We start from the raw sequence: 14,121 nt of genomic DNA on the forward strand, positions 1-14,121 counted from the left end.
AAATGCAAGTCTTACTTTTAGGTTACAACAGCCCTTGTTCCATCACATCACGAGTCATATCCTTCTTTACCTGCCTCTTGATGTATTACCATTACCTTCCCCAGATTTTTCTTTTATTCATTCATGGGATGTGGGCGTCGCTGGCAAGGCCAGCATTTATTGCCCATCCCTAATTGCCCTTGAGAAGGTGGTGGTGAGCCGCCTTCTTGAACTGCTGCAGTCCGTGTGGTGAAGGTACTCCCACAGATGGTGCCAAACTCAGGTTTCCTCATGACTCCCAAATAATGTGCCACTGTATGTTACACACTACACTGCATTTAGCCGGAAAGCCATTGGGTGAATCTCAAGCTTTGGTTACTCATCGCTTTTATTGGAAGTTTTTACTTCTTTACAAAAATAAGAATAAATGATCAAACTCAACAACAAATTATAATGAAATTATAAACAAATACACAACTGTAACAGCAAAGTAAAAAAGGCATGGGGTAGACTTTCCGCTTTGGCATGCTATCGGCGATCCCGGTGCAAATTGTGCCCAAAATTGTGCTAGTTTTCGAAGTGCTTTTTTCCCTCAGGTTTCTGCTGAAACTTATTTGCATATCGCCGAACATAAAATCTTCAATGAACCAGCGCAATCGAGCAGCATTTTAGAAAGTCATTTAAAAAAAAAAATTTGCTGCAAAAATATTCCTTGATCTATTTAAGAGTGGTGCAGTTTGATTAATACAGCTGAAAATGAGTTTATCACAAAAAATCAGCATTTTTAGTCAGAGTGTCTAGTCCACCACCTGTGAGTAACTCAATTTTAAATAACTGAACATGACTTTAACAAAACTACTCAGAGCCAATTGCTAGTTACAATGGTGTACATAGTAAATTTAAAAAAAATATTCAAAAGCTTACAAAACATGCCTATTAGTGTCCTTGCACCTAAAAAAAAAGCTTAAGTAAGAGCCTCCTCGAAGGCCTACAAACAAGCGCAATTAGCGGAAACTCGCAATGGTTATTCATTCGATCTGGGGGCGTGGCCAGTTTTGTGAGCAAGACCGGCTTCCAGCGTTACGTTTTTTAAATTAGCGCAAAAGATCGCGGAAACTTGATTTGCGCTGATTGTAATTTGCGCTTAAAATTCCGTGATCTTTTGCGCTGGTTTGGCTGAATTCAGGCTAATTGCACTGAAAAAAACAGCACAACCTGGCGGAAGGTCCAGGCCATGATATTTTACTGTATAAACTAAATCAGCAGTAATGATTATTTTAGCGTTGCGCATCACAAATCAACCAGATTCTGCGATGCCTACATATGTCATTGACAAGGCAAGTTACTGTAATGATAAATGTCAGGCTGAAGGAAAAGGAGTATTTGCTCTCCTCTGGCTAATTTTCTCTTCAGACCAGGATCTCAAATAAAAATTGTTCTGTTTCAGGGTTTAATGCAGAAAATCATTTTCATCAATTTTCCACTGGCAGAGAGGATGCTGTTTGCAGTTCAGAATACATTTTTTCAGCAGCAAGGGCGATTATAAAGTGCAAGTTTGATGTTCATTGATGTAGTAACAATTGATACACACGGCAGAAGTACGTTCAGGCCTAATTCAGTGTGAATATGCAGATTCATAATGAATGCTTCCACACGTGAATTGCTCAAAAAGTACCGTTTGTTTTAAAAACTTTCAAGACAGTCGGACCTAGAATTTGGCTGCGCGGTGGCCGTTATTTGGGTGCTTTACAACAACAACAACTTGCATTTACATAGCACCTTTACGCCCCAAGGCGCTTCGCAGGTGCGTTATCAAAGGTACCTTCTCAACTAGGGATGGGCAATAAATACTGGCCTTGCCAGCGACGCCCACATCCCATGAACGAATAAAAAAAATTTTTTGACACCGAACCAAAAGAGGCAGGTTTTAAGGAGCGTCTTAAAGGAGGAGGAGAGAGGTGGAGAAGTTTAGGAAGGGATGCTCAAGAGGCCAGAACTGGAGGAGCGCAGATATCTCGGAGGGTTGTAGGGCTGGAGGGGGTTACAGAGATAGTGAGGGGCGAAGCCATGGAGGGATTTGCAAACAAGGATGAGAATTTTAGAATTGAGACTTTGCTGGACCAGGTCAACGAGCAAAGGAGTGATGGGTGAACGGGACATGGGCAGCAGAGCTTTGGATAAGCTCAAGTTTATGGAGCGTGGAGGCCGGCCAGAAGAACATTGGAATAGTCAAGTCTAAACGTAACAAAGGCATGGATGAGAGTTTCAGCAGCAGATGAGCTGAGGCAGGGTCGGATTCGGGCGATGTTCCGAAGGTGGAAGTAGGCAGTCTTGGTGATGGAGTGGATATGTGGTCAGAAGCTCATTTCAGGGTCAAATACAAGGTTGCAAATGGCCTGGTTCAGCCTCAGATAGTTGCCAGGGAGAGGGATGGAGTCTGTGTCTAGGGAACGGAGTTGGTGGCGGGACAAAAGACAATGGCTGCAGTCTTCCCAATATTTAGTTGGAGAAAACAGCCTCCAATATGACATGCAGGAAGCACATGCTCATTACTGCCCGCCTTATCGGCAAAGACCAAAAAAATCAGCGTACCTTGCCCATGCCTGAAACAGGCATTCGGCCTTTCTTTATATGCAGATAAGGGTCGTAACATCTGTTTCAGAACCCCCACTGCAGGATTGGTTTACCCTGAGGCAATTGGCGGCACATGCATTCAGGAAAACCAGGACTACCTGTGGCCTCCGCTACCATCGCTCCCCTCGGCTACGCTAACCTCTCCCTCAGCCACTGCTTCCCCTCCCTCGGCCACCACTGCCTCCCAAACCGATCGCGTTGGCGTCGCAGCGGCCCGATCTTCCATTCCGCTTTGCCAGTGAGCTGCCTGTTAGTATCCAATTTGCCGGCTCTGTAGTAATGAGGCCCGAGGCCCAAAATTAGGTGTGCCTCGGGCCTCACCATTCAGGCGCTGGGCTGGATGCTTGCGTGCCCAAAAATGGGTGCGCTGAATTTCTAGGCTGGTGTATTAATGTTAGAAACCGCGGCGTTGAATTTGCATGGGGACTAAGTTTTACATCTTTTCCTTGGGGTTTCTTATGTTGCAGCGGACAATCAGGAAAACCCCTGTGGAAATAACTGCCATGCATATTAATTTAAGGCAGTTCCATAATCCTTAGAGTTCTGAGAGCATTGTTAGTTCTCTTAGTATTTTTAACATTTGGAATCTCATGATTGCCAAACGCTGGTTGGAACAGATCTAAATCAGCTTTTAATCCTTTTTCTAAGGACATACATATGAAAGAAACACATCTACTTCATTCTTTATAATGACTCGCTGTGGGTGTAATTCATGTGGCAGGTAATGTGCTATCGTCATCTCCCACGCATCCACAAATGCCACGTTGATGCCCTCAAATATCTTTCTGAGCACTAAATCAAGCTGAAAGGAGTACCAGTCACTGTTGTAGAGACTGACCTCCCGCGGAAGGGCCTGGACATTGGCAGTCTTTATTACAATCAGTGTATCTGGACTCCTATCCAGCAATTGCAGAATTGACCTCTGGATGTTCTGTAGCCTTCGGATGTATGGTTCTACTGGAAAAGTGTTGAAATGGCACCATATGGTGAAAGCTATAACTGTGCTCTTTCCTCCTTTAATGTCATCCAGTTTATTTGCAATGAATGGCAAGTTCTGCATCAAAATGGGCAAGATTCGGATTGGTGTGCCATGGGGATAATATTCCATGCTGATGTTGTTTGCCACATCCACAGTGCGTTGAGGGCCGATATTTTTATGATTGCGGGTGCACATCTTTTTGAGACCTAAACCAGAAGATAATCGTCTTATAAGCAATTTAATTTTGCACATAAGTACTGACAGCTATGAAGCAGGGACACATACTATTTATAACCACAGAGCATCAAAATGGAGCCACACCCCCCATCCTGGCCCAGTGAGAGTACAAGGACAGCTGTCAGGGGTAGTACCAGGCTACTGTATTGATCCAACGGCACAAATACCCCCATCTTGGTGACTGATCCCCGGACGTAGAAAAGGGTTTCGACCAGAAAAATGGCAACGTCTGCATCTTAGATTGAATTTTCACCTTTACTCCCTGACAGAAAGTGAATGTAGTGGATTGGCCTTCCACCTTACACCTCACCTGATTTTCCTTTCTATTGAAGTAAACAGACACCAAAATGCGATGGGTTTTATAATAGGCAGCGGATCCACTACCTCCCACTTGCCACCCCGATCCCCATATCCCTTGATTTCCCCATGAGTCCAAAAATCTATCGATCTCAGCCTTGAATATACTCAACAACTGAGCAGCCACAGCCCTTTGGGATAGAGAATTCCAAAGATTCACAACCCTCTGAGTGAAGAAATTCCTCCTCATCTCAGTCATAAATGGCTGACCCCTTATCCTGAGACTATGCTCCCTAGTTCTAGACTCTCCAGCCAGGGGAAACAACCTCTCAGCATCCACCCTGTCAAGCTCCTTCAGAATTTTTTATATGTTTCAATGGATTCTGGTTAATCGGAGACATCATCGGAGCCCAATCTGAATATTTAATGAAGGACCCCACTACTGACATACGGCAGGTGTGCTCGCGTCTGCTCAGAAGAGCAGGTTAATATCGGGACTCGGAGGAAGGTGGTGGGATCAGTGCAGCTGAGTCCTACGGGCATTTTTAACTGCTGATTTCCACCAGGGGGGCAGGGTTAAAATCAGCAAATGAGTTTCCCAGAAACCAGTGATGAACAACTGATCTGCCAATCAGAATGTACAGGGTCTGAGGGGTTACTAAAGTTCATGGTGGGGTAGAAATTTGTCTGGGGCGGTATTGTTAAGTATGTGTATTGTATTGAACAATTAACACAAAGACTTAAACGTATAACTCAAACAGGCCTTTACTGGTTGGAGGTAGGGACTGCACATAGGTCTTTACTTCATGCCCACAGGCGGGAACTGAGGGGGATCAGTACCCACAGTACTATTTATACCCCTATGGCCAGGAGTGGTACTGCGTATCACTACGCCCAACAAGTAGTGCAGTCCTGTCCATAGGTTCAAAGTAGCACACATATTACATACACAACAGGTATCACACCAGCCACCCGTAATATGTCCCGCCCGATATTCAGTTCCATTGACGTCATTAGAATTGTCTGATTACGATTCTATGAAGTGCCTTGGGACATTTTTCTATGTTAAATACACTATGTAAATGCAAGTTTTTATTGTTGCCGTTGAGTGCATTCGCAAATCTAAGGCTATCACCCTGTGCACTAAAAGAACTGTATTGCCTCCTGCATAAGGAAGATTTCACTTAAATGAATACACTTCTTTTGAACCCTCACTACTTGGGTGAGAATTTCAGAACGGAAATGTTGAGCATTCTTAAGGAAACAATCTGCGGCTGACAACAATAAGCCTTCGTTTCCAGGCAGGAAAAGATTGTGCACAATTTCTGAGAAGGGCAGCCTACAGGAAGAGGGCGGACAGCAACGGCAACAGGAAGAGGCACATGAAAAGCTACAAACTTACTCAGAAATGGAGACATGGGAGGGCCTGCACCCACAGATGGTTTATGCTGATCAGAAATGGTTTATCTTTTTTGAGGTCCATAATCTAAGGAGACCCTTACATGAGCTGGAATGAACAAATGGACAGCTGAAACATATATACTCTTCTCATCTCCAGGAAAGCAGGAAAATGCTGCAGCGAGAGAGAGAGAGAAAACCAATGACAGAGCCTTCAACATCTGGTACTATAAGGCAAAAATTGTCCCACTGCATCATGAATCCTATCACTTGTACTCAGCAGTCCAGATAGGTTAGCTTGGGGTGATACAGAAGGAGTGAAATTCATCTACAGCAGTAGCACAAAATGAGCGATAACAAATCGGCAGTCCGGTTTACACTTTCCATGGAAAAAAAAATTGGTTGCGAAATGGGCTGCTGATTCGCTATTGTCCGTTTTGCACAATGGCCGAAGACAAATTTCACCCCCAGATAGTCTAGATGAGGAATTGATATTGAGTCATGCACAACTTCATAAGAAGGAAGCCAGAGGATGAGGTATTGGAGGTGGAGCATAATGTAGTTGAGTTGAGGCTCAGGAAATGTCAGATTACATCACAATACCAAAATACAAATGGCTGAACTTAACCTGGCACAAATTCTGTAAAATATTCAAACCACTGCCGTATAGTGGAATCTCCAAAAATGTAAACTATTTTCCCACGAAGACAGTCTGTAATACTTGTAGGAGTGTCGAAGCGCTGAATGTTACAGGTTGTTGACACCCACTGGTCCTGATAATAAAATCCAGATGGTGAAAGCAGAGGCTTGCCAGGGACACATTCTTCAAGACCTGTGCCTGAAAATAAAAGGAACTCAGACTGGAAAGGAATTCAGGTACACATATTCCAATGCACTTTACCATTCGTATATGTCATCAATACATTTTCCAATTGACTAATCATAGTTTACTTGACAATGACAAATCACATCTGTCCTTTTTATTGTTAGCACAAAAAATTTACATACATAAAAAGTGGTATTGTGAAAACATGTTCTGTCATGGTACTAAGCCATACAAATATGAAAGATGCCATGTTTAATCCTTGGTCTATGCTGTATTAAGCAATCTCAGGTAAGTAATATAGGAACAGCCGGTGGCGAGGGATTGCCCATCCCCAGTTCAGGTTTGGGAGGGGAGGGACCCGAGGGAGAAGGCCCCCAGCCAGCGAGAACTGTGACCCGAGCCAAGGGTCCGCTCGCCAGGGTAGCCCCACCAGTAGCACTCCTTAGGAGGTCTCCTCGGCCACCCCAGCCTAGAAAAGTATGGTCACCGGATCTTCAGTTCAAAAGGGCGGCCTCCCGAGACAGGGAGAAGCCGAAAGATAGAGGTCCCCAGCCAGCAGCCATAAGCTGCGAGGGACCAGAACTGGAGATCAGTCCAGCTTCGCTGCAGGTAGTAGCCTGCAACAGTCCTAACAGAGATTAGGCTGGCCGCTCGGAGACGGGCGGCAGATGTACATAGCTTTGTTTAAGTTTAGTAATGTGTATAAGGTTAAGTTAGGGTGTTTTAATTAATTCTAATTAAGGTGATGGTTAGTTTTAAGTCATCTGTTCAGAGTGTGTACATTTGAGTCGAGGTCGCAAGACCCGACCATGCTTTACCCAAGCCAGCGAATCTCTAGGGAACCTGGCTGTGTGCTTCGATATCTGTTACAAGAAAATTTACGGAATGAAGGGGGGCGTAATCCTACTCGCCCTGATAGGACTGAGCTTCGGAAGGAGAGGTGACGTGGAGGATTCCCACCTCTATGGGTGCTCTGGAGACACAGCACCGATAGCGATCGATGGGAGCGGCGAACGGGGTGCAGAGGAGAATTTTACCAATTATGGGGATAGTTGTAAGAATGCCGGTCATTGGCGGGACGGCCCGACCCGCACCGGTATACAGGGTGGAGAACATTGGAATCATTCAAGGGGGTGCACACATTCGTTTTACAGTGGTCCCGCCCTATGTCATAAAGTGGGAGCACACTATGTCGGGTACTGACCTCTCAGGGTGCCGTAGCCAGGGAGCACACATCATCCTGTGTCCCCAGCAATTGAATGCCTATTCGAAACCACAATGCGGGTTGAGAGCTGCTGACGCGAAACCTGTAAATTGTACCATGGAAGCCATGGCACAAGGCTATGTTCCCCCACAGGTAGCATATATAGGAGGTGGGACATATTGCGTCACCACAGGAGCGTCTCACTACCAGCACGGACAGCACAGCTGGTGCGCGGTGAGTGACAGCAGCTTCTGCTTCAAACCTGAGGCAGAAGTTCAAGTGGCACAGATACGAATTGTCCCCATTCCTGAACCATCCACTGTTCACCTCACTGTGGAGGAGAATTTTACCCACCTCCAGAAATAGGTCGCCCACTTCGGTTACCCGATTCCCCCTCTCCCAGAGCACCTTACCAAATTATTAAAAGCCGTTCTAGTGTCACAAAAGCACTTCTACACTTTGGAACAGAAGACTGTACAGGTAGGGGCCGACATTTTAGATATTACGACCCCGCCCTGGTGGGACGTTTTTGAGAGTATAGAGGCCCCCTCCTGGATTCGAATGGCGTCACACATCTTAGTAGTCTGTCAGCTAGGGATTGTCCTCTACCTGGTTTGTGTCCAGTTTAGGAGAAAGGGTCCCGGGGTAGAATTTAAAGCAAAAGGGTTGTGGAAGGACCAGTATGCCCGGGTGGAAGAAGAAACACCCGTGTGAGCTTTGTGTCATATCACTGCCGAGTGATGGCAGATCCGTTTGTTATTTTTAATAAAGCTCATTTCTTCCATTCGTTATTTTTAATAAATATGGTTTTGGCCTGATGTTGATTTTTATTAAAGGTTGTGTGTTGTAATAAAGTTTTATGATGTCCCAAGTAGTGCAGGGGTGTTGGACCCCTCCGTGCTTGGACTGATGTAACAGATAGTAATTGTTTCTATCGATAGATGCCTGTCGTGCACTGCGGTTTTCTCTAAGTAAGGGGAATGTATGTGTCGAGGGATCATGGATAGATAAATATAGGGGAAGGTTGTTCGTGGGGGGTCAGAAATGTGCTCACCTTGATTGGACACTTTAAGCAAGTTTCAGTATCCTAGGGAGGACTGAAAGAATTTGCAAATTTCATGTTTCTCCCCCGAAGATCTACTTTTGGTTTAGTAAAGAAACCCTGGTTGGACTGAGTTTAAAATCCAGGGCTCAACAAGATGGCTACGGTCAGCCTCATGGCAAAAGCCTGTAAGTTTCAGTTTGGACTGACAAAGAAGGAATTTTCCAGAAATTCGAATGCAGACAGACCTTCTGCATTTATGCATGAGAAGCAAACCCAGTGGCATTCGGGCCTCTGATTAAAACCCATCAAGGTTGTTTGCATAGACAATTCAAGAGCAGGCAAGGCCTATTCAATATGTAATAGCTGCATTCAGACTTTCGTTAGCGAACATCAACACTGTTTGCAAACGATCAACGGGGCATTCAAACTGGAATGGCCTCATCACGAAACAAGTTGGACAAAGGGGAACACTGATGCGATGTTTAAAACCGATTAACCGGCCATTCTGGTCGATGGGCCCAGATCGGTACCCTTTGTATGAGTTTTAACACGTCCAGATCAGACAAAGAAATGAGCTGATCTGGCGGGAGATAAGGGCTACCGGGAAGGGTAGAACTAGTCCCTCAGGAAGCCATCTCTCTCTCTCTCTCTCGCCTCGCCTCCAGTGCCCTGCCATATTATCAACCCAGCGAGAGGATCGTCGAGGAAGAGCCCGTCCAGGGAAGTCGGACACCCGCAGTTACGTTTGAATTACTGGGGTATCTCTGCTCTGGGGCGGTGAAAACCTAAAAACATCGACAGGCAACAGGGCACGGAGCAGGCGTTCCAACATCCTAGACTGGTGAGCATCAATTTTCTGGCCCATCACAAGACAACCTAGATAGGTGTAAAGGGTGGGCGTTAAGGGGAATTGCTAAAGTGTCATTTTAGTCATTTTCCCTCTGTGTGTCCATTTCCCCTCCCCCGTTAAGTGTAATTGTGTTGCATCCATAGTGATTTTCTCTGTATAGTAATTGTTCTCTATTTTAATAAACATTGGTTTTCTTTGCACCGAACCACTGGTCTCGTTTGTCTATATCGCTACTCGTAAATAAGTCCGGTGCTCAGAACTAAAAGGGGGAAGTGATTCAAACCACACGGGGCTGGGGCAGCTCAGGCACACGACTGACTGACCAGACAAAAACCCCAAACCAAAACCCCCTACACCTCGATTAGGTCACCCATCAACCTTCTAAGCTCAAGGGAATACAAGCAAAAAACAACATGCTCCCAGGAGGCGGGTTCCTCACTTTAATATTTTAATGAGGCTGCGTGCCTAAGATTTTATCTCTGTTCCAGCTTTAACACTGTCCGGCTGGGTTTCCTGGGCCTCGGGAATCCTGGCAGCTGAAGGGAGGCGAGGAGTACCGGGTGGAACAACTAATTGCCTTTCCAGCACTGCTTGTGGGCCAGGAGGAGCAGAAGTGCTTCACCCCAGCTCACCAAGCTACCTTGTTAACCTCCCCAGCGATCAGACCATGCCTCTCCTGCAATCCAGTGCCCTCCCGATGACCTCTTCAGACTGTGATCTTGTCCGTGGCTACCGCTCCCCCCCTGCCAATATCCTACACGGCCCCCCGTGATCTCCTCCACAGCTCCCCTACCATCTCCTCCATGGGACCCCCATGATCTTCTCCCCCATCCTCAATCTCTCTGGGCCCCCGTGATCTTTTACACTCCTCCCCTTATCTCTCCAGGCAAACCCCCCCAGTGATGCCCCCCCCATGACTCTCGATCTCGCCGTGCCCCCCTGCGATCTTCTCCCCGACCCCCGATCTATCCAGGCCTCCCCATCGATGTCCTCCTCTGACCTTCGATCTCACCCCCCCTCCTCTACACTGCCCGGCTGTGGCCTGGTGCCGCAGGCCTACCCGCCCGACAGCCTCTCAATCGGGCTGGCTGCGGCCGTAAACGGATGGTAATCAGGTCTTGCCATTAAATTCGGCAGGACCTGAGGGACCCGACCGCTAAACTGCACCTCCCCTCTGCTCCCTCCTCACCTCCCCATAAATATCGGGGCCATTGTCTCTCTTGTTGTAACTGTTTCTCTCATTTCTTCCGCCTTTCTAATTCTTACCATATTATATATACTCGTTGTCTTTCTCTGTCTTCCATGCTTCATTTCTCCTTTCACCCTATATAGCTCTCACACATTTCTGACTGTGGTATCTATCTTTCTGTTTGTCTCCATTTTTTTCTTTTAGTCTTTGTGTAAGTCCATCCTTCTCTATGTCTCCTCTTTCTTTTCTCACAAATGTTCCTTCACCAATGTACTCATTTTCTAACTTTTACCATTTTTAAATCCAAGCTACGTAGTACAATAGTACCCAACACAAACTGGATTGGAGGTGGGCTCTGGGAGTTACTGGAATACTTGTAGTTAAGAGGCTGGAGGCAGTGGGAGGGAAGGAGGAAATTTTGTGTTGGAGGCATGTGGGAGGCAGGTTGTCGAGGGGACTGAGGCCACTTGTGGAGGATGAGGTCTGGGACAACTGAAGTCTGGGCCTTGGAAGTATGGAGGGTTGGAGGGGCTCTGGAAGCACACTGTGGAATTGGGGTCTCAGACCACTCAGCTGGGTAAAGTTTGGAATGTGGGGTCTACAGGTACTCAGGTCCAAGTGTCTGGGAGCATCTGGTAGGTAATTTGGGGAGTACTTAGGAATCTCTGCACCGGGACTGGGGGGGATGGTGAGTATTCAAGGAGCAGGGACCTGTGAACAGTTGGGGAGCTCTGGCTTGGAAGCACTAAAGGGGAGCCAAGGCAAATCTAAGCTGGCAGAGCAAACAGCAGCCAGGAGCAAAGTGCATGCACAGAGGCCTGAAAGATGATGCAAGTACACAGAGGAGCCATGACCTCACATGGCTGGAAGAGGAGGGAGAGGGTTGTTGGGTTGCTGGGATGTGAGAATTCTTCGATAGAAGCCTGAATTAGTGCACAAATTTGCTGAACAAAACTTTGTCCCTCCAATTTTATGGATTATGGGGCACCCAGGTCACTCATGCACGGAGCCGTGAAAAATATCAGGACTCAAGGCTGAAAGTGAGCCTGAGCCCCCTGGCAGAAGAGCAGCTGTGTGTAGGCACAAGTTCGTCTAGGTATGGGAAGGTAGGATGAGCAAGTTTAGGGATATATTTTGTCATTTTTTTCCATAAAGGTAGATTTTTTTTAACGTGTTTAGTATGTTAAAAGTTTAATTTAATTTTTAAGGGTATTTAGTAATGTGGGAAACCAACATGGCTGCTGAAAGGACCCTAATTTCTTCCCCCAGAGATGGGCTTGGATTTTTTTTTGGGAACAGATTTTCTTTTCAAGTGACAGTGAGGTGCACTATGCTTGAGTTTTCTGGTTCTATTTTAGTGAATGTGAAATTGAAGCCAATCAGTATGCTTTGAGTCTGCTGGACATATCAGATTTGCCCAGTAGATATGTGACAAATGCAAAACTGACAACATTGCAGTCTTTATCAACTTGCTTAATAGCTGCCTTGTTTCTACTTTTAATGCCCGTGTCCCAGTGGTTTCTCACTCCTGCTGTTTCCTATGGTACACCATCTAATTTTACAACCTCAAATCTGTGGAGTGGAGGCTCGAGCGCACATGGTCATCTGACATATGGACCTGCCTTAACCCCATCGCTAATTTTGGCCACCAAATCTTCACAACTTATTCCAGCATTATCTTGGAAGGAAAGCACAAACCTAAACTCTTCTTTGTCATTACACATTTCCTTCTTGACCTCCCTCTTCCATCCTCACCTCTGATGCCAGACGAAAAGAGCTCATGGATTTCTTCATTTCCAAAACTGGGACTATCTAAACCTCTGGCTCAGCCTCCTCCTGCCCAATGCCTCCCTCATCCTCCCTGTCCAGCCTTCTCCTATGCAAGCACCAACTGCAGAATACTCTGCTGTTATACCCCTGTCACCCTGATCAAATACAACCCCTCCTTAAAGCCTGTCACTACTCTTTCAACCTCCTCTTGACCCAATTCCTGACCACTCAATTACTTCTCCTGGGCAAAATGCTCACAAACATAGACAGCATTTCTCAGAGATAATCAACAGCTCCTTTTCCTCAGGCATTGTTTTCCCACTTTTGAACTTGCTGTCATCACTCCTCTACCCTCCCTGAGGGTCCATCTTTGGCCCCCCTCTATTCCTCCTATACAAGTGGCCAGTTAACAACATTATTCATAATCATAGAGTTAGCTTCTATATGTATACTGTCAATACCCACCATCATTCTCAACAACAACAACAGCAATAACAACAACTTGTATTTATATAGCCCCATTTAATGTAGTAAAACGTCCTAATGTGTGTCACAGGAGTGTTATAAAACAAAATTTGACACCGAGCCACATAAGGAGAAATTAGGGCAGGTGAACAAAAGCTAGGTCAAAGAGGTAGGCTTTAAGGAGTGTCTTAAAGGAGGAAAGAGAGGTAGAGAGGCGGAAAGAGTTTAGGGAGGGAATTCCAGAGCTTAGGGCCTTGGCAGTTGAAGGCACGGCCACTGATGGTTGAACAATTAAAATCAGGGATGCTCATGAAGCCAGAATTAGAGGTGCGCAGATATCTCGGGGGGGTTGTGGGGCTGGAGGAGATTACAGTGATAAGAAGGGGCGAGGCCATGGAGGGATTTGAAAACAAGGATGAGAATTTTTAAATCGAGGTGTTGCTCAACCGGGAGCCAATGTAGGTCAGCGAGAACAGGGGTGATGGGCGAACAGGACTTGGTGCGAGTTAGGACACGGGCAGCCGAGTTTTGGATGACCTCAAGTTTACTTAGGGTAGAATGTAGGAGGCCAACCAGGAGTGCGTTGGAATAGTCAAGTCTAGAGGTAACAAAGGCATGGATGAGGTTGTCAGCAGCAGATGAGCTGAGGCAAGGGCGAAGACGGGCGATGGTCCAGAGGTGGAAATAGGCGGTCTGAGTGATGGTGCGGATATGTGGACAGAAGTTAATTTCACGATCAAATATGACACAGAGGCTACGAACAGTCTGGATCAGCCTCAGACAAATGCTAGGGAGAGGGATGGAGTCGGTGGCTGGGGAACGGAGTTTGTGGCGGGGACCGAAGACAATGGGGGGAAAATTCAGTTGTTTGCGCCTCCCGTTAGCGCCTTAAGAGGGCGCTAATGGTACACAAAGCAACTAGCGCCCGGGCGAGGCGATATCTGCACCTCTCGCGGAATTGATCGGGCATTTTGCGGCGGCGCTAAACAATACCGCCCCAATCTCCTGCGCACGCAGATCTTGACGTCAATCGAGCGTGCAACACCCTTGTGGCGCCCCAGAATGGAAATTGAGTGATGCCCCCCCTCCCTTCTGCCTGGCGCAACCAACGACAGGTAGACTGGAACGCTTCCCAGTCGCTGTGGGGCTGGGGGGGGGGGGCGCTATTTAAAGGGGGCCTCTTCCTGGTTTTTTGTGTGGTAGACATTTTTGCACCACTTGTTCTGAGAGAGAGAGAGAGAGATTTTG

The 14,121-nt window shown here is 46.5% G+C and overlaps 1 protein-coding gene across 1 annotated transcript in view; it reads right to left on the minus strand.

Annotated features, from left to right (window-relative positions):
* Positions 1-359: 359 nt before the first annotated feature.
* The window catches only part of LOC147107694 (NXPE family member 3-like), a 53,856-nt gene continuing 40,094 nt past the window's right edge, over positions 360-14,121 (minus strand). Inside the window, exons 4-5 of the mRNA XM_086006919.1 lie at positions 6,153-6,362; positions 360-3,798 (exon numbers count right to left, since the gene is read on the minus strand). Of these exons, the coding sequence (XP_085863045.1) occupies positions 3,257-3,798; positions 6,153-6,362 (752 nt within the window). The 3' untranslated portion in view covers positions 360-3,256. The remainder of the gene's footprint in view (positions 3,799-6,152; positions 6,363-14,121) is intronic.

This window comes from Somniosus microcephalus, chromosome 14, assembly GCF_052327205.1.
Source record: "Somniosus microcephalus isolate GS21.2 chromosome 14, FLI_Smic_1.0, whole genome shotgun sequence".
Classification (NCBI taxonomy): domain Eukaryota; kingdom Metazoa; phylum Chordata; class Chondrichthyes; order Squaliformes; family Somniosidae; genus Somniosus; species Somniosus microcephalus.